Source organism: Nuphar pumila, chromosome 7 (assembly GCF_984573655.1).
Source record: "Nuphar pumila chromosome 7, dmNupPumi1.hap1.1, whole genome shotgun sequence".
Lineage (NCBI taxonomy): Eukaryota > Viridiplantae > Streptophyta > Magnoliopsida > Nymphaeales > Nymphaeaceae > Nuphar > Nuphar pumila.
In genome coordinates, this window is record NC_143255.1 from 117,208,887 (window position 1) to 117,235,678 (window position 26,792).

General features: G+C 38.2%; 2 protein-coding genes across 4 annotated transcripts in view; both read right to left on the bottom strand.

Moving 5' to 3' along the window:
- The window catches only part of LOC149833107 (exocyst complex component SEC6-like), a 161,457-nt gene that overhangs the window by 117,196 nt on the left and 17,469 nt on the right, over positions 1 to 26,792 (bottom strand). Inside the window, exons 2-3 of one of the 2 annotated variants that reach the window (XM_090014914.1) lie at positions 25,876 to 26,034; positions 12,622 to 12,660 (exon numbers count right to left, since the gene is read on the bottom strand). In XM_090014914.1, the coding sequence (XP_089871040.1) occupies positions 12,622 to 12,660; positions 25,876 to 26,004 (168 nt within the window). In that variant the 5' untranslated portion in view covers positions 26,005 to 26,034. Of the gene's footprint in view, positions 1 to 12,621; positions 12,661 to 25,875; positions 26,039 to 26,792 lie in introns of both variants that reach the window. The other variant, XM_090014913.1, reaches the window with a different exon arrangement.
- LOC149833108 (uncharacterized) lies at positions 140 to 1,962 on the bottom strand. 2 transcript variants are annotated; one of them, XM_090012717.1, is made up of 4 exons: positions 1,658 to 1,962; positions 1,168 to 1,546; positions 740 to 1,065; positions 432 to 663 (listed from the first exon to the last, which is right to left on the bottom strand). In XM_090012717.1, the coding sequence occupies exons 1-4, from the start codon at positions 1,911 to 1,913 to the stop codon at positions 551 to 553; spliced, it is 1,074 nt and encodes a 357-aa protein (XP_089868843.1). In that variant the 5' UTR covers positions 1,914 to 1,962; the 3' UTR covers positions 432 to 550. The 2 variants fall into 2 exon arrangements, 1 of the variants encoding a protein (XP_089868843.1); XR_016433148.1 differs by lacking the exons at positions 1,168 to 1,546; positions 1,658 to 1,962 and adding an exon at positions 140 to 265 and having other exon boundaries at positions 301 to 663; positions 740 to 1,143.

The following is a 26,792-nucleotide window of genomic DNA, read 5'->3' on the forward strand; positions in this document are numbered from 1 at the left end:
AAGCTTATAAACATTGTGCATTTATTTTGTGTATTGAGTATTTGAAGTATCAAGTTATTTGAAAATTTGATTGTTTGCAAGGATTCTTCACACACCTGTGTGTGTGGGGGTTTGAATCAGAGTTGTCAGTCGAGGAAGCGGGAGCGGGAAGCGATACGGGAAGCGGAAGCGGGAAGCGAGGCACTTTCAAAAATTTAGGAAGCGGGAAGCGGGGGACCACTTAGGAGCGAACCGGGAAGCGTCTCGGAAGCGACATAGGAAGCGTCTCGGAAGCGACATAGGAAGCGAACCGGAAGCGACATAGGAAGCGAACCGGAAGCGACCTAAGAAGCTATAAATTTCTAAATTGTAAATTATAAGCTACAATGTTCTAAACTCTAAGTCTAACCTTAAAATTAACATAATCCACTACTTCACTTCATCATGCAAGATTCAAAATAAAAGTATACCAAAAAAATATTATAAGACCATGACAAAAAAGTAACATAAAAGTTTTTAAGTTGGACAACTCCAACTACATCATAAAAAAAAATAATAATTCAAGAGTTCATTAATCTGTCATCTTTCTCTTCCCCTTCAAGTCAGCAATAGATCGCGAACTTTCTGCATCATCACGTGCATCTTGTCCTCCACGACCATGTCTTCTGCTCCTTCCTTCATTTCCTATAATGAATACGTTAAAAAGTTAAAATGTTCAAAAACCATAATTTAAAATATAAAAAACACAATATCAACATACCTTGCCTAGGTCTCCGGCTAAAGAAACGATCAATCCGACCATGAGGAACTGATAGTCGCTCTTGTATATCTGCAGTTCTACTAGCTCTGATGGATTGATTTGTATCCTCTTGAACTTCATTTGTACGTATAATTATTGGAGGTAATGGAGCTCTTGGTTGTGCATCTTTATGTTTGGATTTGGAAATAGTGCTTGATTGTTGTGCACTATCATCCAAATCTCTCCATCGCATATCCTCTAATCTCAACGTATTTTCTTCTACAATAGGAAGTTCTGGATTGATATCCCATTTTCGACTAGGCCCTTCTTTATAGCGATTGTTGCACCTTTTATAACAAGAATATAAAATATGAATGTTAATAAACAATCAATGATAAAAAAATAGAAAAAAAATATCAAAACAAAAGTACAACACAGTTTAATTATACCTGTCAATCAATCGAAGATTGGAATGAATATACACTAAGGTATCAGCACGATCTTCATTGAGCCTATTTCTTTTAACATTGTGAATGTAACTATAGGTGCTCCACACTCTTTCTGCAGAAGATGTGCTAATAGGTTGAGATAAAACCTTAATGGCTAATGCTCTCAACTCCGGTGTATCACCACCATAAAAACGCCACCAATTAAGCACTGACATTGTAGGATTCAGTGCATCTATTCGTGCTGCATTTCGGCTAAATCTTCCACTTCTTGATGCAAAAGCCACAAGTTGTGACCTATAAAGTGTAGATAACTCTTCATTTCCAGAAGATATGACTTCAAGCGCAAGCATTGCACCGTCTAAGATATCATTATCCTTTTCTGCAAAAAAAAATGTTTAGTAACTATAACAAGAGAAATGCAAATGAAATAATAAAATAATTAAATCATTTAACTTTAAACTTTATTAAATAGATAGAATTAATTTTTTACCAGGAGAAACTCGTTTGACCCCTCCTGCTGCTGGGATTTTGAGATACTCCGACTCGTAATATTTTGGAGTAAGCATGTGGGCTAGACTATGGAGAGGCACATTCATTCTGTCCCATCTATTTGAGACAATCTTATGAATCTTTTCATATAAATCTGGTTGTCCTTTTAGATTGTCTTTGATTTCCCCCAACATGTTGTCCATGCCTTCATACACTTCACCAATTATAGGGCCTTCCTGATCACAAAATTTAATCATCTTATAGATGGGTTTTGTAATCAATAATGCTAAACGTACAGAATCCCAAAATTCTTCATCAAGAACAGTTGTTTCTGTTGTAACAGCCCTTTTTTCATAATTTCATTCGTGCATGATTGCTTCCAATCACTCCATCTATCTGAAATTACTGTGAGCCTTAAGCTCTCCCTCACATCAAGCAAGCGTTTCAAAGTAGTATAATGTGAAGCAAACCTTGTTTTTGCAATCTTTATTAATTCTAATTTTTCATTGCTTCTAAAGATTGCTAGTGCTTTTGAATGATTTGTGATATACTTCACAATTTCTTTACTCTGCAAATATGTTTCTCCCAACCAATGAAACTCATGTGCCAAATCCTTGAAGATCAAATTAAGTGTGTGCACAACACAAGGTGACCAAAAAATATACTTGTACGTTTGTTTTAATTCTTCACCTGCTAACTTGCAATTTGCTGCATTGTCTGTAATCACTTGCACTACATTAGAAGGCCCCACAAGTTTAAATCCCGTTTTCAAAAACTCGGCAATGTTTGCAGCTTACTGTTGGACATTAGAAAAATCGCTTGCATATAAGAACATCGAGCCAAAACAGTTTGAGGCAAGTATATTTATCAAGTGTTTGTTCTTGATATTTGTCCAACCGTCTGAGACAATGGAAACTCCAAACTCCTCAAACTTTTCTCGAAATTCATTTAACTCCCTGTGAACACACTCTTTCTCACTGTCAAGCAACGTTGTTCGCGCTTTTTCATATGATGGGGGTTTATATCCGGGCACTTTACTAACTGCAGATATCATCTCTTCCCAATATGGTGATCGAAGCACATTGAAAGGTATGCCATTTGCACACAAAAATCTGATAATTTTGTGATCTACATCATCTCTTTCTACCTTTTTAAAGGTATCACGAATATCAACTGTTTTTCGGCTTCCACTAGATGATGTAGTAATACTAATAGGCTTCTTTGGAGTATCAATTCTTGATCTCCTTAACTCAAATGCACTTGATGAAACCTCCACTCGACGAACTTGCCTCTTAATTTTTTTTGCCAATTCTGCATTTTTTGCAACTTCAGGGCAAAAGGCAATCCCAACACTTTGTCCCTTTGGAGATCCCATGAGATGTGCAAAAACTCGAGTATATGACCCATGATAAATATTTTTGCAGTGCCTGCACATAAAAACTTGGGTTCCACCTTGCTTTCCTTGCCCACTCTTCTTTTGTTTCAATACATGGCGCCATAACACTGTTGTTTTATGCATGCTAGGTGGTTCATCATCTTGGTCATCTTCAGAATAGTAGTCATCCAAGTCATATTCTTCTTCATCTTCCTCATCAAAACAATTTTCATTTCGGTCCTCAAACTGATATGGACAAGCAGAAGACCTCTTCTTGCCCTTCCCAACACCACTAGATGATTCATGCTCCAAATTGTACAAAGAATCGTCATCGTCATCAGAATTATCGTGATCATAGCTTGAGATGGTCATTAATGAAGCAAAGAACATGCAAATATATCTGCATCATAAAAGTATCAGAATCAACCTAAAACACTTAAAAAAAGCTATTATTAACAGTAAATAATGGAGAGTGAAGAACACAAAGCATGGGGATGTAAACAAAAGACTAAGCTAAAAAAGGGGGGGGAAATTACGTGCAATCTGACTATCACTGAACTAAATACTCAAACAGGCACTTCAAGTTCTAATAAGAAACAAGCAACATAAATAACTGAGAATATAGAGAGCGAGAATAGTTTGATTGAACTGCTAAATCAGATCAAGAACATATAAATCCAGTTTTCTTTCAGGACTCCACTAAAGTTCAATACCCGACTCATTGGGAAATTCTCCAAGTACCCATCAACTTAATTTTGCACAAATGGAGAACATTAAAGTGCTACCAGCCTTGGCAAACATTGATCTCTGAGACAATAGACTTAGAACTGAGGTTCTAAATCATTACAGTTATCTTCTTCATGATAATGTTCATTTACTATTTGTACCAGGCACCAGCTCACATCCTCCAGCAGCTCTCAGCCTCTCACTGTACATCGGACTGAAGAAATAGCTTTTAAAATGTGGGAACAGCACACTCAAATGCTCTCCAATAAAACAATAATATTGCATATTATACCCGTTATACACCAATTAGTAAAAAAATTATTCATCAGTGTAGAATACATTATATCATAAACAACTGAAGAGTTAAATAAGAAGCTACAGCACATCATGGCCAATGCAAATTAACAATCCAGCTATATCAGAAAAGTTTTGTGACGAATGCATACCATCTGTTTAGATAAGAAGTTAATATTACATTGCTTACGCTATCAATAGACTAGTATCATGGAGACAATAAAAAACAACCCACTGCTTCATGCAGAATGAATAAAAAAAACGGCTGCGATAACGAATCAGAAACTAAAAAAACTACAAACAAACCCTTGATCTACAGTAACAAAAAAACCCTTGATAGTTATGAGAAATAGACGAGTCAAAAACCACAGTGGTTGTCAACATCGTCTGAAAAAAGGGAGAAAGGGGGGAGGACATAGGGCCACCCTCTGTCCCTATCGCCCACTGTGAGGAAAAGAGGGGGCGGAAGATAGAGGGTGTTCCTCTGTCTCCACCCGGCACCAGCACCAGCACCATGAAGAAGAAGTGCGAGACATGGGGGGTGCCCTTGCCTCAGCCACCAGCAGCCATGAGAGAGTCACGGACAGATATACACCCCGAAAAAAAAAACCCTGCGATAGATCTACACCGAGAAAGAAAAAAGAAACCCTTGAATTTGATCACTTTCCCCAAAACTACCCTATTGGATCCCACTGGTGGAGGGGAGCTCGCACGACAGAGAGATAGAGAGAGTGACAGAGCGTGAGAGAGGGGGATAGCGTACCTGAAGGTGAACATCTTCATCTTCGGAAGTCGGTGGAGGCCACCGGAATTTTTTGAGGTCGCCGGAACTCGGAGCTCGCCGAAAACTCGAGAGAGAGAGAGAGAGAGAGAGAGGAGTCGAAACGCGTGAAAAAACAAAACCCTAAGCCCCTTTTGATTTTATTTTTTCACGGGTTTTATAAAATACCCATTTTAACCTCGGTAAAAAATATAAATTCATGTGTAAAAAAAAATTAAGGGCAAACTCGACCTTTCCATAATAGCGTCCCCCTTTAAAGGGGTACGCGTACCTCTTTAAAGGGGTACGCGTACCCCTTTAAAGGGGGACGCGTACCCCTTTAAAAGGGTACGCGTACCCCTTTAAAAGGGTACGCGTACCCCTTTAAAGAGGTACGCGTACCCCTTTAAAGGGGGACGCGCTTCCTCAATTGAACCTGCGCTTCCCCTCGCGTTTCGGAAGCGCTGCGTTTCGCGCTTCCGAAACGCGTCCCGGGGAAGCGCGCTTCCCCTATTCTATAGGCGTTTCCGGTAACTCTGGTTTGAATGCCCGTGCACTTATGAATGTATAATATATACGCAATTTATGCCATCATACTTTGGTTTGCGCATACTATGTTGCTTTGTGTGTTTGTATGAATTTGATACATGGTGCACATATAACTACTATGGATATGTATAAGTCATGTTTGATGCATAATGTGAATGTTATATATATTGTTTTGTCATACGATAGACTCATTTATTCTTGTATGGAAGAATGCATGCGAATGTTATAAATTGTTTTGAACTTATATGCTATGTCACATGGGTGCGGGTGCGGGTGCGGGCGCGGGTGCGGGTGCGGGTGCGGGGATTCGGCACTTCCAAAAAACCCGGGTGCGGGGCTGCGGCAGGGGCAAAAATGTAATAAGTAATATATATATATATATATATATATATATAAAGGGGGTTGGGGAATAGGCGGGGTTTTTTTTTTAAACTTTGCAGCTGTCAGGCAGCTGCTGCAGCTGTGCCTGCTGACAGGCAGCTGCTGACAGCAGCTGACAGACAACTGCTGCAGCTGTGCTGACAGCACAGCTGACAGCTGCTGTCAGCAGCTGTGCGTGAAAACTGAAAAACTTACTTTATGCTAGGCAGCTGACAGACTAGCATAAAGTTTTTTAAAAAAAAATTCGAAGCCCATTTGGGCAATTTTTTTTTTTAAAAATGGACATTAATGATCCTGGGTGCGGTCAACGCACCCAGGATCGAGTTGACCGCACCCGGTGCGGCACCCGCACCCGCGTCGAGTCGCGTCGACGCGGGTGCGGCACCCTCCTAGCCGAATCCCTGTGACATAGCTTATATGTCTTGTTTGCTTAAGAAATATATGTGTATGATGTACGGTAGGATGGTCAATGAGATTTTGACCAACCCTTACACAATTATATCTAAGGTGATATATCGATTCATGTGGTGAAAATGTATGACCTTTATTGTGTACAAATCTCGAACTACGTAGGAGTTATGTATGTTGAGGTTTAGTTGCTTCGTATTATGAAATGTGCAGACATAGAACTCATGTTTTGTTTACGTATGCTTCGAGGTTCAATTTACGAAGTGCAATGTCTTTTGTGGCGATGATATGATGTGTAGGATAATATGCTTCTGTATGATATATAATTTAAATGCCACGTGAAATGAAATTATGAATGCATGCGATAAATGTTTAAGTTTAATAGTGAACTTTGGTTCATGAAACCTTATTGGTTAAATGTGTGATTTTATAATTTTAATGTCATATGAAGTGATGGAATGATGTGATGCCTTGATTGTATACATGTTTATGCTCATATTGATGGCTATCGACCCTGATAGTGGTCAATTGTATCGATGCATGTATCACAATAGTTTTCACTGGATATGATACCCGTTGAAGAACTGTTCTCAAAGAATTCTCTGTGAGGGTGTGCATGACCAGATCAGGTAATCCAGCTAGAGCGGTAAGTCTCTGTGAGGAAGTGCATTGTCCAAGAGTGAGTAGCCATCGAAGACGGTATATTCCTGTGAAGAAATGCATTGTCCAAGACCAGGCAAACCATCCGTCTAGGGCGGTAACTCCTTGTGAGATTGTACATTTCCCAGACCAGGTGATCCGGTGTGGATTTTGTAAATCTTTATTATAAATAAATTAAATGTTATGATGAATTGTAATGATTTTCTAAGTTGATTGAGATAGCCAGTTATGAATCTATAGATTTGGCTTTTCTATTATAGCATGATTATATATTGAACTCAGATATGATAATCAGATCCTTATTGATTTTAGATCTTGATATTAGGTTATGATTGTGACGCTTATATTAGCGTATAGGTGAATGACACATCACGCCTACAAATAACTATGAACTTTCGTATCTATGGTTCAGCCTGCACAGGAAAGTAGAGAGAGAGAGAGAGAGACAATCGGCTGGGGCGGCACTCAGTTGCTCGACCTCCAAGCCCTAACCTTTATATATATATATATAAGGTATACAACGATCCTTGTAATATCAGAGATATTACAAGGATGCCATTGATGAGATTATATTCAGCATGTGTTTCATTTAACATACCATGTGTATGGATCTGGATCCAGATCCATACGCAAGCTATATTTTAACACCCTCCCTCAAGTTGTACGTGATTTTGGAGCATGTACAACTTGCTCTTCAATAGCCAAAATTGACGTCCTATTAAGCCCTTGGTAAACAGGTCAGCCACTTAATCTTCTGTTTGAACATGACGTAGTTCTATCTCCTTCATCTCGACTTTCTGCCGTATGAAATGTTGATCAATCTCAATGTGCTTCGTTCTGCTATGCTGGATAGGATTACATGCAATGTTTATTGCAATTTGATTGTCACATAGAAGAAAAGATCGAATAATTGTCTCCCCAAGATCACTCAATAAGTGTCTAATCCATGTGGCTTCTGTCGTGCCTGCAGCCATCGATCTGTATTCAGCCTCTGTACTCGATCGTGCTACTGCCTTTTGTTTTCTGCTGCTCCAGGACACTAAGCTATCATGTAACATGCTCATCGCGCTCTCGACATTATGCCTGTGTTTCCTCTCCGCAACCCCATTTTGTTGAGGAGTATGAGGGCAAGAAACTTGTCGACTTATTCCTTTATCCCGAAGAAAGGCAATAAACTCGTTCGATGAATACTCTCCTCCACCATCATATTGTAAATGCACAATATCACAAGCAAACTTTGTTTTGACCATCGAATGGAATTCCCGAAATATTTGAAAAACTTCATGCTTGTGTTTTAAGAAATATATCCAAGTATAACGGGAATAAGAATCAATAAAGATAACATAGTAACGACTGCCAGAAAGAGAAGGAATAGGTGCGGCTCCCCAAACATCAGAACAAATAATCTCAAATGGCTTTGAAGCTCTTTTATTTATAATATGAAAAGGAAGAACATGACTTTTGCAGAGTTCGCATGAAGAACATTTATTATTATTATCAAAAAATGAACATAAACTAGACTCTGGAAGGAGACCATCAGATACAAGATTTTCAACGAAACCCCGACTACAATGTCCCAAACGACTATGCCAAATATCTGACTTATTACAATGAGATGAATTAAAAACTTCCAATGAAGGGAAAAACAAAGACTCTGAAGGTGAAGACACTGAAGAATGCTTGGACGACTTCAACTGAAAAACTGGGACTGAAGACGAAGACACTGAAGGAATCTCCTTGAAGACGTACATGTTTCCTTGTCGCTCCCCCTTAGTGAACGTCTCCTTCGTTCGTAGATCCTTAACATAAACAGAAGATGGAGTAAATTCGACGGAAGAATTCATATCGTCAACAAGTTTAGCTACAGAAACAATGTTCTTTTTAATATTAGGAGCAAGAAGGACATTGGACAAGTGAAGTGAGGACTTTGACATAGGGATATGTGCACTGCCAGTATGACTAATGGAGTGATAAGTTCCATCTCCCGTAACTATACTACCTTTTTCAAAATAAGGCAATAAGTGAGATAACTTACCCGCATTACCCGTAACATGTGTGGCGGCACCTGAATCAACATACCATTCGCCTTGTTCATTTTGCTTGATCGTCATCTGTGACAATGCTGATAACAAAAGTTGTTGCACATCTGTGGATGGCACTTTTGTGTCCACAGTGGTAGCTGATTTATTCTCAATTTTGTTTATTTTTCCTCTGTTCCGTAGATTAAACCAACAATCAGCTTTCACATGTCCTCTTTTGTTACATAAGAAACAAGTGGGCACTCTCTGATTTTTTGTATTAAAAACCCCTAAAATATTAGGTGTAGGCAAGATACCACGTCCTCCCTGCCCAAAACGTCTGCGGCCTCTGCCTCCTTGATGCCCTCCATTCCCTCGTCCAAAACCTACAGAAGTGTCCATGGCCAAAACTGAATGAGGACGAGCTGATTCATTTCCTTCTGCCCTTTGTTTCATAATCATCTCATGATGGAGAAGTTTCGCTTGAAGATCGTCAAAAGTGGGCAACTACGGAAGGCATGATAAAGTTGTCGTAAGCATGTCAAAATCAGGACCCAATCCATTGAGAAGTTGTTGAACTTTAGCTTTATCTGCAATAGCACTTCCAATAACCGCCAATTGATCAGTAATACTCTTCAAGCGGCCTGTGTATTCCATGACTGTCATGGAGCCTTTCTTCAAACTTTGAAATTCATTTTTTAAGTACATAACTCGGGCTTCTGATATATGAGAATATGTCTAAGACAGCTTACTTCACAGATCAGCCGCAGTGCAATCATCTGAAAGAGTAACAAACACTTCTTGAGAGAGTGTTTACGTAATATAAGCAACCAAAGATTGATCCCGCTTCCTCCAAGCTGTATACTCTGGATTCTTAATAGAAATGGTAATTGTGTCACCCTTCTCATCCTTGGTTTCCTGCAAAATAAGTCGTGATGGTATAGGAACTAAACCATCCAAATGTTCATCGAGATCCTGACTCCGTATAAAAGGAAGGTTTTGCGTCTTCCAAGTCAAAAAATTAGAATGAGTAAGTTTTTGTTTAACGAGCTGACTCAAGAAATTTGCAGAGGGACCGGATGACGATGAGTAATCCATATCAATGGGACAATGAATAAGCAAACAAAACGAATGGAAGAAACAAACAGGTTTGAGATCACTTAATCAATCAGGAGAACTTCAACAAGACATCTGCTTGTGCGACCGATATCTGGAAATAACCTTCTTCTTTTTTAACAGAATCGAGATTGTAAACAGTTACAATCTGCCTGTAGGCGTTGCATAGGGGACACTAAATAGCAATAAAGAAAAAAAATTCTGGAATCAAAGAATGAATAAAAAAAATTGACAAACGTTAAGAGTGGAAAACAAAAGAGATTGTTTGGAATCAGTCGTTGATAAATGACTGATTGCAATAAGTGACAGACGTTAAGAAATGGTTGCAGTTTTATTAAAACTGACGGACGTTAAGAGTGAAAAAAAAAATGAAACAACTGAGGGCTGCAATCGGTCGTTTATGGCTGCAGTCAGAGAGGAGAATAAAAAAGGGGTTTTGACTGATTGCAATAAGTGACAGATGGGGAGACGAGTTGCACAAACAGATTGGGAGTTGCAATAAGGGGAAGAGACGAGTTGAAGAGACGAGTTGCAATAAGGGGATGAGACAGATTAGGAGAGAAGAATGAAAAAGGGAAGACGAGCCAAAACCTGGTTCTTAAAATCTCGTTGAACAAGCTTCTAACAGGATTTCGCAACCTTGTGGCTCTGATACCATATGAACTTTCGTATTTGTGGTTCATCCTGCACAGGAAAGTAGAGAGAGAGAGAGAGACAATCGGTTGGGGCGACACTCAATTGCTCGACCTCCAAGCCCTAACCTTTATATATATAAAACAGGTATACAACGATCCTTGTAATATCAGAGATATTACAAGGATGCCATTAATGAGATTATATTAAGCATGTGTTTCATTTAACATACCATGTGTATGGATCTAGATCCAGATCCATACGCAAGCTATATTTTAACAATAACTAGTTTTGACTTATTAGGTGAATGATACATCACGCCTACATAGTTTCATTGCAAATGATTGCATTATGATTGTCTGAGTAAATATATCACACATATTTATCATGATTGATGTGTATCATGAATATCTAACTAAATTACTTATAATGTATGTGTGTGTGTTTCACATTGGAATGATCAAATGTGATTTGACTTATTGTTTATTGAGATAGTCAGTTATAAATCTATAGATTTGGCTTTTCTATTATAGCATGATTATATATTGAACTCAGATATGATAATCAGATCCTTATTGATTTTAGATCTTGATATTAGGTTATTATTGTGACGCTTATATTAGCGTATAGGTGAATGACACATCACGCCTACAAATGACTAGTTTTGACTTATTATGTGAATGATACATCACGCCTACATAGTTTCATTGCAAATGATTGCATTATGATTGTCTGAGTAAATATATCACACCTATTTATCATGATTGATGCGTATCATGAATATCTAACTAAATTACTTATAAGGTATGTGTGTGTGTTTCACGTTGGAAAGGTCAAATGTGATTTGACTTATTGTTTATAAGAATTATGAATGCATATGAAAATGATGCACTGATCTGAATGTCTTAGATGCATATATATATATATATATATATGTGTGTGTGTGTGTGTGTGTGATGACTTGAATGCATATAGATATTTTTTATTACCTGAGTTAAGGTTGAATAGAATATTAAGTGATGAAATGCTTTTAAATGCTTTATGTTCGAATGCTTGAAATGAATGACTCATAGGACGTTGTTCCCTTGTCTATCACTTGACGATGGATGAATAATATATCTTTACCTTTAAATGCTTGATATGTTTTATTTAAGTTTGAGTTTGGGTTGTTTTACCAGACTTCAGCGAGTCTGACCCCGTTTTATGGGGGATAGGTAATACAAGTAAAGTATGATGAGTAGTTGGAGCAAAGGGTTGGTCGAACTGCATCCTCGAGGGTCCACTCTTACCTTGTGATCTTGGTATTCATGATCTTTTTGTTTTAAGTACTTGATCATGTAGAGACTGAAGTATTTTTCATACTCTCATTTGAAATGAAATTAAAACTCTTCATATTTCAGTCTTATATTGTATGTGGTTTGAAATGTGTATATCTCGTACATTTTGATTTGAGTGTTATCTTTAGTGTAACCGCGCCCAAAGTCTTACCGTTTTTAAAAATCATTTCCGCATTATAAGATTTGATTTACTTATACTTATCAAAAAAAATTGGTCTCAAAAATTCAATATTTGAACTATAATTAATGTTAAAATTTTGGGGGCGATACACACCCTCCCTCCCTCCCTCTTACCTCCAAAAAAAATTTGATGACTGCTCTTCTTTTTCCTTCTTTCTTTCTTTTTTTTGCCAGTCATGCAGGGGGATAACCCCCATCGGATTCTAATCTCAGACACCTCAATTATGATATTGCAAATAACCATCCAGCTGTCCATTCACCCCGCCCTTTATATGATGACTACTTGTCACGATCATTTCTTTATCTTTATTTCAATAAAAAAAATCGCATTTAACTCAGGGAAAAGTGATAACCTCTTGGTGCAGAGCCCCATAATAGACCATTTTTCTTGCCAGCTTTTTCAGAAGTAGAAAAGGTAAAAGAATGTTGAAATCTTGTTCACTCTTGCCCTATTTTTATGAGCACAAAATTGTGTTTCACATATATTTCAAAAAAATTGTCTGAAAATGTTGCATGATAAAAAAGTACCTGTTCTGCAACCATCGTGCTGAGTTGTGCATCATTGGCCTAACAATATCATGAAAGACATCATTAGTGGAATACTAAATTGCAAATGCAAAACTCAAGAAAAAGAGCAAGATCTTAAATTTGTCAAGTAAAGGTGAAATAACCACACCAACGAGACCAAATTATTTAGACAATGAAAATAAAAATTATAGCTTGCTGCAAAATAATATCACATTACAGTAGCTTCAATATACTGGAAAAATAGGGCTGGTAAATGGAGACAGGATCAGATGTCATCACATGGCACACTTTGAGTGTGCCTTTGCACCTGGCTGCCCTCCATCTGTTTTTGGACTCCACAACTGACAGACTGTCAGCCAAAGATGGAGGGCAGCCAGGTGCGGAGGCACACTCAAAGTGTGCCATGTGATGGCACCTGATCCTGGCTCCTGGTAAATGACCCAAACAAATAAAACAAGCAGTGTTAGTGCTCAGCTTGTTTACACTGTCACAATGTTCAAGCTGGGTACATCTAGTTTGTGCAAGCCAAGACAAGCTAGACCCCGTACAAGCCCAAGCCCGAGCCAGATGAGTCAAACCCAGGCTGGCTCTTCTATAGTGAGGATGGAACTCATAATCTGGGGTTTGCAAGCATGATATCCAACCAGTTGAACCATTAAGTCATTTTTTATACAAGTGCTATACAAATCCCATATTATGTTTGTCTAGACGAGCATATACAAGCCAAGCCGAGACAAACACCCACTGTTCATGCTCGACTCCCCTACACTACACAAGCTGCTCGTGCCCCAATGAGCTTCATGTGAGCAGAACCAAGCCAAGCCATGAGTAGCTCGGTTTGTTTACCAGCCCTACTGGCTTAACAGAAGTTTAAATTTGAAGTACCTGCTAAAACACAGTGAAGGTAATGAATGCAATTACAGGGTAATTGTTGCTCCAACTGATGGATATGGATATATATTCATTCCCAAAAAATATGGTTACTCCTTTTAGGTTCTTCGTGTAGGACATCTAAATGGTGGAGGTTTAACTCCATTAATGGGCCCTATCAGTTCAAAGGAATTTATTGCTCTAACAAGTTTCGAAATTTGGAATAAACACATATGTCACATGTATACGGATGCAGGAGCAGGACACAATGCGGATATGCTTAGTACAATATCATAATTTTCAAAAATTGGAAAATGGGGACATGGCCGTACACACAGATGTATGTATGTGTGTGTAAGACAACAATTCTAAATCACTATAATTAGGAATATCAAATAATGTAACAAAGTTAAAATTGAAATATAATGTAATTGATGACAAATTTTAGAAGGAAAAGAACTCAAGTAAATACAAAATAAGTAAAATAAGATCATAAAAGAAAATAGATAAAGTTAATGACACAATGTTGACTCTGTGAAACTGGTTTGACTATGTCCATGAAGTGCTGTGTCATGTTCGTGAAGTGTCCCAAGTGTCGTGTCATGTCGACACGGGATATGCATGCTAAGCTATGTCACATGGGTGCGGGTGCGGGTGCGGGTGCGGGTGCGGGTGCGGGTGCGACACGGGTGCGGCGCAATTTCAAAAATTTTGGACACGGGGACTCGGCTATATATATATTAAAAAAAATAAAAATAAAAAAATATATATATATATATATATATAAGACTCGGTCAAAGTTGTGCCCATTAGGGAACAGGTGATGAGTTTTGAAGGCATTCTGTACACTTTCTTCATACAAGAATAATTCACTTTTGGGCACTTTCTTCATACACTGTAATAATTCACTTTCTTCGTACAGGAAAAAACCACAAAAACTTGAGTTGTGCCCATTCTGTACTTAAAACTTGAAAGTGTACAGGTTTTTTAGTTGTGATGGGTTTTTTTCCTTACAGCTGTAGCCCAGAAAATTTCAAAAAAAAAATTCAAAAAAAAAATTCCAAAAAATGGACCAAAATGTCCCTGGGTGCGTTGACCACACCCAGGGTCGGGTTGACCGAGTCCGAGCCGCACTCGTGTCGGTGCGTGTCGACGCGGGTGCGGCGACCTTGGAGCCGAGTCCGTGTGACATAGATGCTAAGTGAAGTGTTCGTTAGACATAGAATTATATTCCCATAGATACCCCCAATTACATAGATACTTCGTAAACATTTAACATGTGCATCTACTTTACAAAAAAAACAATCGAAACCTGGAAAATGCAATTATGTTTTTCAAAATATGCAAAGTACTGTTGATGATGGTGTCAATAAGATCCACTATCACCAATTATACCGATATCAAAATATAAATACATATTATTTATTGAGAAGAACCAGATTTCTGTCCATCAGAAGCTATGTCACATGGATACGGTTGTGGATAGGGGGATACATCCATTTTTATGAGGTTTTCAATAATGACTAGTATATAAAGGGGACACTATACGAGAGCCAAAATGGAGTATCCATGTGACATATTCAAAGAATGGAAAGTAAATAAGTTGATGTAAGCAATTTATATAGACTGAAATAACGACTATGCATGGTTGAAAGACTTGGTGAAAAAAATAATTGCACACCTGATTCAATAGATCATACTTTGTAAGGTAAAAAGATAGGTATCATAAATGTTACACTGAAGATGATGCTGAATATTTGATATCACGATGTCAAAGATTCAAGAAACATATCAAGGAAAGGAATCTTTGTCTCCCAAATAAAAATAAGTCATAGTTTTCTCCAATCAAATTGAAAAACTTGGTATTTAGCTCATTTCACATACCAGATAATGGATTGCAAGAAAAGTAAAACCATATAGAATATCACAAATGTGGATAACTAATATCCATCAGTTTAAGCTCATCAGATACCAAATGCAGCTAGCTTTGTGAGCCCACTCAAGTACGAAAAACTGCTTGATACCATATTTTACACTTAATATAACAAACTCATGGAATTAAGTAGTGAAGCTATAGAGGATACAGGAGGAGAAACACATGACTCACTTGGTGTATTATCAAAACCTGATCAAGTGTAGCTATTATAAATGCAAACTCAATTACATTTGGATGTCTTTTATGTATAATATAATCATTATGCTAATCATGGAACATATGATGTCATGCCAATTAGGTTGGCAATAGTGAAAATAAAGTAATTGTTGTGTTACCGCTGGAGATTACGAAACAAAGGATCACTGTTAGTTCATCTACCAAAGTGAAGTATAGGCCCATAACAAATTGATGTGTTCTTGGGCCCTGGGGGGTCAAAGGGTTCGGACACGGTTTAGGTCATGGTCTAAATGGGCTAACTCGGGTAGACAGGCCAGTTAGGTTCTGACAGGTTCTGAGAGAAAATTCAGTTCTCCCAAACTGTACAATAGAAAATTCTCAAATTTTGAGGAATTATTTTATACACCCTAAACTAGGTTCGGTTCAAATTTCAGGGTAGACAACACGGGATCAGGAAGATATGTTTTTTTTGCAATCTGCTGAACTTGTTGGGTATCACTTGGCATATCAGCACGCTATCCTTGAGTTACAGCCAACTACTCTTGAGTATTTGCATCGTTATTTGGCAGGGAATACAGCTTATCACTTAGCCAAGGTGAGTAATACTCCTTCCTAACCGAATCTTGGGTAGACAAATTTGGTAATTCACCTGGCTGAAAAGAAACTTCATCAAAACAACATTTCTAGATATTCTGATTTGTTTTTCCTTGACATCATAGCACCTGAAACCGTTATGATCATCAGACTAACCAATGAACTTACACACACAAGCTTTAGGTTCAAACTTATTTCTTAATGTATCATCCCCATGAACATAACAAAGACAGCCATATGCGTGTAACAGTGTAATCTGGATGCTTACCAAATAAAACATAGTAAGGACACTTGTAGTCCAGAATTTTCATTGGAAGTCTGTTTATACCATGCACCGCGGAATGAAAAGCTTTAGTCCATAGATAAAAGGGAACATTTCCTTCATGCATCATTGCTAAGGCACTCTCTCTTAAAATATATGTACTCAAGTGTGTATATATATATGATATATATGTATATATATATATACTTCATCATACCCGATAAAGGGTATTTCTGTAATTGTGCCCAATAGGGGCATTTCAGTCTTTTTCTTTATTTTTATTTTCTCTTCTTTTCTTCCTTATTTTCTATTTTTATTTTTCATTTTTATGTAAAGTAGATTAGTTCATTGGGGGTCCCAACTAAGAGTCGTTGGACCCCCCAACGGTCATAAATATGACCGTTGGGGGCCCAACGACTCCTTGTTGCCCCCCCCCCCCCAATGCCCACTCCTTTTTCTCCTTTTGGTTTGCTTATAAATAGAGGGGTGATCCCCCATTATAAGTAGGCTTTTCAGCCATTAAGCGCTATAAGATTTCTCTTTTCTCTTGCAAGCCCGTGTTGGCTTTTTGTATTTGTCCCTTGTGGACTTGTTCTTTGGGATTTCGCTTGTGAGTGTCCTTTATAGGACATTGAGTTTATTTCTGCTTATTTTATTACACTCTCAACTATATGGTGGTGCTTTCTTTCAGCAATATCATTATGCTGTGGAGTGTAAGTACAAGACATCCTTCAATTGATTTTGTTATTCTCAAGGTACTTAATGAATTCAGTGGAGGAATATTTTCCACCACCGTCACATTGGAAGTTAACAATAGGCATGGAGAATTGACTTTTGAATAAAGCATGAAATTTCTAGAAGATTCGAAAAACTTCACTTTTATGCTTCATAAAATATAGCCATGTGAAGCGAGAAAACCCATCAATGAAATAATATTGACTATTAGAGGATGAAGCAACAGGTGCAAGACCCCAAACATCATAATAGACAATATCAAAAAATTTTGAAGTCTTTTTATTAAAAATGTTGAAAGGAAGTACATGACATTTTGACAATTGACAACTGGAACAAATGACATTAATCGTTTCAGAACTCAAACTAGACTTAGGAATAAGGCTATTAGAAACTAGCCTTTCAACAAAAGAGCAACTATAATGACTCAAATGACTATGCCATATAATTGGCTTATTTTCATCAGACACATTCAAAAGACAAGACATCTTGGACTCCAATTCAGGCTTTGAAACACAAATGACATACTTCTGGGACAGATCTTCTCTGAAGACATACATGTTTCCCACATGTGATCCCTCACTGAATGTCTTCTTTATGTCAAGGTCCTTAATATAAACAAAAGAACACGTAAAGACTATTAAGTGTCATATAGTGCTGGACCCAGTTTGGGCCTGGATCCAGTTTGGGTCTGACCCAGACCCAAGCTGGGAAATCCTATTGACGTGTTTATTGGGGCACGGATGTAATATTGTAACTTGTTAAGTTGTAACCTAATACCTAATGCTTAAATACATTAAACCGGGCCACGATAATTGATTGAAAAAGTCGTGAGCCTGTGTGCAGTAAAAAAGACTCAGCGTCTCATCTTCTATATATCTTTTTCTTCTCACTTTTCCCTCTTTTGCAGATCAGCCCAGGAGGAAACTGATGTTCTAACATAGTATCAGAGCCAGGTTGGACCTAGGGCTCGGTATTGATTCCAAAAGGTATGACCTTAGAGATCATCTGATTTCGACCAGGAAACTTTCCCTCTTCCACAATCTGTGTTATCGTATTTTCCCTCAAACCAACGATCTCTTCTTCTCATCCAGATTTTCTTTTCTTGAAAGCACTTTCGTGTTTTCATCTGAAACCCTATCTTGAAACTCGTGATTTCCTCTTTCTTCCTTCATCTGAAAACACGATTTCTTCTTTCTTACTTCTCTAAAATTTGTTTTCTCATTTCGTTATTGCTGATTAATCTGAAAATACGATTAATCAACAGCTCTTGAATCGTCGCTCGTGCTTTCTTTTCTTTTCTTTCTATTGGATATGTTTTCTCATTCCTTTATCTGAATATTCATCGTTGATTAATCTGAAAACTCAGTTAATCAACGTGATCTGACACTTGTTCACGTGATCCGATAACTTGAATATGCACAACGTTGATTAATTGTGCTTTGGCTTGATTCATAAATATTGAGTTGATAATTTGAGTATTCTCGTGATCTGATATCAAAAAAAAAAAGGGGCAGATCCGAGTTCTGTTATACCGAGTTCTCTTCTAGACTGATTTTAAACAGTCGCATTATCTTGAGTTTTAAGTAGTCATTTGATTGCTTTTTTTCTTAGAGTGCTTTCCATTTTATATTCTCGTGTCTCGTAACCATGGATTCTTTTCCATCCAAGTCTGGTTTGTCATCAAACTTCCTTAGTTAACTCGTTTCTGAAAAATTAAATAACTTCAATTTCCTAACTTGGAAGAGACAAATAGTTCATTTTATCAGGAGCCAAAATCTCTTTGGTCATCTGGATGGATCAATTCCAGTCCCACCAGGGTTCATTGCAAAGGAGGAAACAGACGCCCATGAGGCTGCATCTACTCACCTTGTTCGCAACCCGGATTATGTCTCTTGGATGAGAAAAGATCAGGCATTAATTGCCTACATCACGTCTACCTTGTCTCAGGAAGTACTAGTTGTTATCCCCGATGACTGCACAGTGATGGAATTGTGGAACAGGATATCTGAAGCAAGAGTTTTATTCCTCAAGCGAGAATTTCAGCTTCTTCAGAAAGGTGGTCTATCTATCATGGATTACTTGAATAAGGAAGATAATGTTACCAAGTCTGATGGGGAGGTGAAACAACTTTTGTTGGCCGCACTGTCTGGGTTACACTTGAAACAGAATGATCAAGGATCATGGTATGTTGATTCAGGAGCAGCGACCCATGTTACAGGCGATGTTGGTAAGCTCTCGAACTCGATTTCTTACTTTAGTAAAAATAGTATTGTTACTGGAGATGGATCTCACCATCACATTTCTCACATTGGTAATGCAATCATTCCTCTGTCAAAATCATCTCTCAATTTGTCAAATGTTGTTCATGCTCCTAACATAAAAAAGAACATCATCTATGTGTCTAAACTTGTTGATGATACACATTCTTATGTTGAATTCACTCCATCTTCTGTGTATGTCAAGGATCTTCAAACGAGGGAGACATTCGCTGAAGGGGAGCGAAAAGAAAATATGTATATCTTCAAGGAAGATCCATTTGCGCGTACAAGTCCCGTCTTGAAGCCCTTATTGAAGTCTAAGTCTTTTCAGTCTGAGTTATCTAAGTCAGGTCCTGAGTCTGTTTTTAGTCTTTCCAAATATAATAAGTCAAGTCTTTGGCATGATCGTCTTGGTCATTGCAGTTATTCTTTTCTTGAGAAACTTGTATCAAGCAAATTAATTCATAAATCAAGCTTAGCTCTTGAGATCAGTAATAAAAAGTGTCTCAGTTGTCAGATGCGTAAGAGTCATGTCATTTTGATTCTATAAATAAAAGAGCTTCAAGATCCTTTGAAATTGTTTATTCAAATGTTTGGGGTCCTGCGCCCATATGCTCTTCTTCTGGCAGCAGATATTATCTCATCTTTATTGAGAGCTACTCTCGTTATACTTGGATATTCTTTATCAAGCATAAGTCTGAAACTTTTTCCATATTTCGCAACTTTCATGCCTTTGTTCGAAACCGTTTCTCTACCAATATTTTGCATTTTCATTGTGATGGAGGTGGTGAGTATACATCGAAGGATTTTACTGATTTTCTCCAAAGTAATGGAATAAAGCGTAGAGTGTCTTGTCCACATACGCCACAACAAAATGGTGTCGCTGAGAAAAAGCATAGGCATATTGTTGAAACAGCCATGAGCATGATGCATGATAGTAATCTCCCATGAGTTTGTGGACAGAAGCATTCCATTCAGTTGTCTACATTATAAATCGCCTGCCTATGACAGTTTTGCAAAACAGTTCACCATTCTATTCTCTTTTCGGCATTCAACCCGATTATAATGCTCTGCGTGTGTTTGGATGCATTTGTTATGTTCATATTGATGATTCTCTCAGGAACAAATTCCAACCAAAGGCTTCCAAGTGTAGATTTGTGGGATATGTTGATGATTATAAAGGTTATCGGTACTATGACCCCATGACTAAGCGTATTAAGATTTTCAGGAATGTTGTGTTTGACGAGAATAATCTTGGAGATGTATCATTTAATACTTGTCAAAGGATTCCCAGAGAAGAAGTTTATCATCCATGGATGAATGCAGAATTATTTACAGATACTTATGGTGATTGCTCACCTCAGTGTACTCAAGAAACAAACTCGACTGACCAAAATAATATTGACTCAGGTCAAGCATGCTTACCTCAATCTGGTGATCAGGTCGGTGGAGCTTCACACACTGAAGAAGGGGCAGACCCACAATCGCAACCTATTGACAAATTTAAAGGGTATGTGTATGTGCGAAGAGAAAAAGGTACTCCCACTGCTCCTCACATTGGATCAGATACTTATATGCCTGTTGGAAACCTGAGGAGTTCGAATAGAATCAACATCCTATTGACAGATGGGTTAGCTACAATAATTTTTCTATGAATCTTCAACTTTTTGTCTCAGGTTGATAAGCATGATGAACCCATAGGGTTTCAGCATGTTGTGAAATCAAACAAATGGATTGAGGTCATGAATGAAGAAGTGGAAGCGCTTCATGAATGTCAGACATGGGAAATTATTGTCAGACCTCCTAACAAAAATGTTGTTGATTCCAAGTGGGTTTATAAAATCAAATACAGACCCGATGGCACAATAGAACGATACAAAGCAAAACTTGTTGCAAAGGGGTTTACACAGGAATATGGTTAGAACTATGATAAGACTTTCAGTCCCGTGGTCAAAATGTGAACAATAAGAATTATATTGTCTTTAGCCGTCAAACATGGTGGACATTCAGTCAGTTAGATGTCAAAAATGTGTTTCTTCGTGGAGACTTGAAGGAAGAAGTTTACATGGAACAGCCTCCAGGATATGCTGAGGGAGACCCGAGCACATATGTATGCAGACTAAAAAGAGCCATATATGGTTTGAAGCAAGCCTCACGCTCGTGGTTTGAGAGTTTCTCCTTAGAAATACAGAGGCATGGGTTCTGTAGATCTCTCTTAGACCACTCCTTATTCATCTTCAAGGATAAAGGCATAACCACCTTGTTGTTGATATATGTTGATGATATTATAGTTATTGGGAATTCCATGAATCACATTAAAGAAATAAAAGGACTATTAAGTCAAAGGTTTAATATGAAAGATTTGCGTTATTTCCTTGGGGTCGAGGTAGACAGGAAGGATGGTTTACCTGACCTTGACACAACATAAATACACACTAGATTTATTGAAGAAATTTGGTATGCAAGACTGCAAGCCTTTGTCCACACCGAGTGTCTTACATCAAAAGCTCAGTTCACAGGATGGAGATTTGTAACCGGATCCTACAAAATATCGAAGTGTAGTTGGCATGCTTCAATATCTTACCTTTATTCGCCCTGACATTGTTTATTCTGTCAATCAAGTGTTGCAGTTCATGCATGAGCCACGAACAGGGCATATGGATGCAGTCAAGAGGGTGTTGAGATACTTAAAATGTACTATTGGAGATGGGTTGGTGTATCAGAAAAGTTGGAAAAGATGAAGCATGCATGATGTCATGGTCTACAGTGATGCGGACTGGGCAGGAGATCCTGATGAAAGGAGGTTGGTTTTCGGATATTGCATCTTTCTTGAGGAAAACCTAGTATCCTGGAGCAATAGAAAACAAAAAGCAGTAGCTAGATAAAGTACTGAGGCTGAATATCGATCAATGGCTGCTGCAACTGCTGAAGCTACTTGGACAAGGCATTTGTTGAATGAATTGGAGGAACAGATTTCCAAGTCTAATTTATTGCGTGACAATAAAAGTGCCATTAACATATCCTTTAATCCTATTTTCCACAGTAAGACAAAGCACATTGAGATATTCGACAGAAGGTTGAAGACAAAGAGATTGAGTCTCATTTCATTTCTAGAGAAGACCAGGTGGCGGATTTGTTTACAAAGGGTTTAGCGAAAAACAGATTTTGGTTTCTGAAGAACAAGTTGTCCATGGTTCAAGACCATGCACAAGTTGAGGGAGAGTATTAAGTCTCGTATAGTGTTGGACCCAGTTTGGGCCTGGATCTAGTTTGGGTCTGACCCAGACCCAAGCTGGGAAATCCTATTGACGTGTTTACTGGGGCACAAATGTAATATTGTAACTTGTTAAGTTGTAACCTAATACCTAATGCTTAAATACATTAAACCAGGCCACGATAATTGATTGAAAAAGTCGTGAGCCTGTGTGCAGTAAAAACGACTCAGTGTCTCATCTTCTTTCTATCTTTTTCTTCTCACTTTTCCCTCTTTTGCAGATCAGCCAAGGAGGAAACTGATGTTCTAACAAAGACAATGCAAGAATTTGAAACATCAACTAATCTGGAAATAAAAACTAATGTTTTTTTGATATTTGGGACTAAGAACACATTAGAGAGATTAAGAGGAACAGAATTAGACAAAAGAATTGAAGCACTTACAATATGTGTGATGGGATGTCGAGTTTCATAACCAGTTATGACATTTGAATTACCAGAATAAGGAATCAACTTTAGGAGCTTACCTTTATCTCCAATTACATGGCTAGCAGCACCTGAATCTATGTGTGATACCCCTTGATCATTTTGCTTCAGATTAAGGCCTAAGAGGGCTGCCAATAGTAACTGTTTATCCACTCTGCTTTGCCCTCCTCAAGTTTGTCCTTCACCAATTTGTGAATCTGAATTGTGAGTCTTATTCTGATTCTTGTTTTGAGAGGACACTTGCAGATTATACTTGGGATCATTCTTAAACTGGCAGTTTGCTTTAGTATGGCCAGGTTTCTTACAAATGTAGCAAGCGGGAATACCCTTTCCTTGATTAATTGGAGGCGTCTTTGGCAAAGGCAATATTCCACGGCCTCCATGATTTCCTCCTCGACCATGTTTTCTTCCACCCCTTTGACTTCCTCTGTCTCTACCACAGCCCATGCCAATAGAGAATACCTCATGTCCATCTTTTGTACTTGTCTCTTCGGCCAAGCTCTTAAGGGTATTCTCATAATTAAGGAGTGCCTTTAACAACATAGAACGATGCAACAGAAAATTCTCAAATTTGGAAGGATGATTTCTATTTAAATTTCAGGAGTAGACGACACAGGATCAGGGAGATATGATTTTTTAAAGTTGCAGGAAAACTCAGGGTTATGTTGGGACTGGTTGGGTTTGGATCTGACGGACCCAAATTGCAAAATCGAGTTCTCAGAGCTAGAAACTCAATAAATCCTAAAATTCATGGGTTTAGTTCTAGACACACTGAAGAACACTGAGTCAAAAAATCAAACTCAAATCCCTCACGGTTTGGGCTCGGTAAATTCATGAAGTCTGATGAAGTTTTTGGGTTCAACAGAAATCAGGTAGGCTGAATTGAGTTCGGGTAGGTTCAAACGTAGGCTTTGGATAAGGCAACAGACTTATCATACTTATTTAGGCCAGGGTGACTTAAAGGGGATACAGAGGGTTGGGAAAGCGGGTTAAGGTTGGTTCCACCAGGGTTTGGCTCGGGGAGGTGCGGACCGCCGGGACTCGAGTTGGCACCCGTTCGATTGCTTTAACCTTGGGCAGCAGCCTAAGCTCCAAGTGAGTGCATACGGCACACTAGAGGTCTGTTCACCAAAGAGAAATGAGAGGGACGATCCCTAGAGAGAGATAGAGAGAGAAGAGACGTGAGATAGAGAAGAGAAAGAGGGGCAAAATTTAAAGAGAGAGAGGGACACACCCTTTAGAGAGAGAGATTGAAAGAGAAGTTCAATTTCATTTCCTATCTTACAAAAGGGAAATACAGGACTATTTATAGACCTAGAGGGCCTCATAAACCCTTTACACAAATTACCAAAACATTTTTAATATTCTTCTAATTCTAGGTTAAGCCTTCTTGTACTAGCCTATTTCTGGAACTCTGTCCTCCAAAAGTAAACCATCACCTTCGTCTTCCTTCTTCCATTTTTAGAATGATATTAACCCAGCTTACAGAACCTTCCAACAAGTCCAGAAATAGGGGAGACGCCCCTTGAGTGGGCCCCACCAAGCCCCTTGGTCCAAATTTAGGAGGGGCGCCCCATGAGTGGGCCCCATCAACTCAAGCTCCTGGATCTTTGGGTCTGGATCAATACGATCCATATCACAAATGCACTTATTTAGCACCATAACAAAGGTGCTTCTTCCTTATCAAGCTTTTTCTAATAATAAGACCACCACTATGTCATCGCAACTGTACATACCATGAAAAAGTGCAAAGCCATAAGACTACTGATAACTTTATATAGAAAAGATTGAAAATAATTATTCTGCAGGCCCAATCAAAAGAAACAATATTAATTTATGTATATCTTAGAACAAGCTGTTAGAAAAAATTGTTAAAATGTTAAAAGCAAGCAGAAATTACTTAACGCATTTGCCAAAGTGAGGTAAATTATACATCTCATAGTTAATAGTTTTCTTATCACTAGGTGGCCGTCTACCCTTAGTTCTGTGCTTTTTAACACTGCCACGATGCTGTTTTATGGAGCAAGAGTTGCCAAATAGATCCATCTATCCATCTCAATATGGCTCAGTTTCATCCAAAGACTGATAGCCTAAGCCCAATCTACACTCACGTCCGACATTTACACTTATTTCCATGCATAGGAAAGATAGCTTATCAGGCTTTTGCAAGTCCAATTGCATGTGGACATGCATGCACAGAACAAAATCAACAAATATCAACATAGGGGAAAGGCCACCCAGGAGGTGGATTTTGTATTGGTGACTGAGCAAAATCAACAAATCTCAACATAGGGGTAAGGTCACCCAGGAGGTGGATTTTGTACTGTTTCCATGCATAGGAAAGATAGCTTATCAGGCTGTTGCAAGTCCAATTGCATGTGGGCATGCATGCACAGAACAAAATCAACACATATCAACATAGGGGAAAGGCCACCCAGGAGGTGGATTTTGTATTGGTGACTGAGCAAAATCAACAAATCTCAACATAGGGGTAAGGTCACCCAGGAGGTGGATTTTGTATTGGTGACTGATAACGCATCCATTCTTTGCACAAAAGTACAAGAGAAATGCGCTGAATACGTCATGTTTAGGCCAAAAGCCTCACGCTGCATTTATGCTACAACTGAGACAGTTTCCAATTTGATTAATTAATGAGGTATGCATGTATGTGTGTGAATTAACAAAGACAATAGAAAATGGGGTAAATTTGAATGATATTGTACCTGTTGGCGAAGAACATAATCTGCCTTGATGGAGGCAATAGATGACAAGTGCTCAGGAAGTTGTAGAAGCTTTGCCACCTCTCGCACAGCAGCTTCTTTAGCTTCTATGCCCAGATCTTGCATCATCATGTTTCTGGATTAGTTGACTGCTCCACAAACCTGTCTTTATTTCCATCATAATAGATGCATTCAAACAAGGAAAAAATTTCCCACATGAAGAAATCCAAGAGCAGTAAAGTACAAGAACAATCATATAGGTTTACAAGTAAAATCATCATCAGTTATCAACAGATAACTCATCACTGCCAACAGCAAACATAGGCATGACATATCAAAAAGATCCACTATGCAATAGCAAATGCAAATGCAGCGTGCCTCCATCAGGTTCTTAAGACAATAGGTGGATACTCTGTACATCACCCAAGACCTAAACCCATTTGTTTCAAAAAATGGTGTAAAAATGACACCTTTCATCTGAAAATAGCTATGTCATAGGGACATGCCATTTTGAGCGTGTCTCTGGTGACACAAGAGAACATGCCAACACAGACACCGACATGTACGGTCATTATTTTAACATTTTTATATTTTTATATTTTTCAATAAAATGTATTTTTGACTGTGAAAATATCAAAAGTAATTTTTATTGATGAAAAAATTAAACAACTTTGTGCCCTCGTGTCCCATTTTCCAAAAAAAAAAATCAGACTTATGAGTCGAACTCAAGTCACATGTCCACAAATCTTTGTGACATAGGAAAATAGGCATCTTTGCTGATTTAAAATGTGGTGCATGCAGCTTGTCTATTATACCAATGTTGTAAGAGTCGTATCAATGTGCCATTATGACACAATACACACTCGTATTGCAATACGAGTGCAAATCGTGCCACCTTGTACGATACATCGTATACAGTG

Bases quoted from the DNA above. Each gene is read 5' to 3' on its own strand.
- LOC149833108 (XM_090012717.1), bottom strand. From the start codon at position 1,913: ATGATTAAATTTTGTGATCAGGAAGGCCCTATAATTGGTGAAGTGTAT. The intron at 1,547-1,657 runs GTAAAAAATTAA...TTTTTTTTGCAG, and splicing joins GGTCAAACGAGTTTCTCCTG to AAAAGGATAATGATATCTTA. The intron at 1,066-1,167 runs GTATAATTAAAC...TTGTTATAAAAG, and splicing joins AATCTTCGATTGATTGACAG to GTGCAACAATCGCTATAAAG.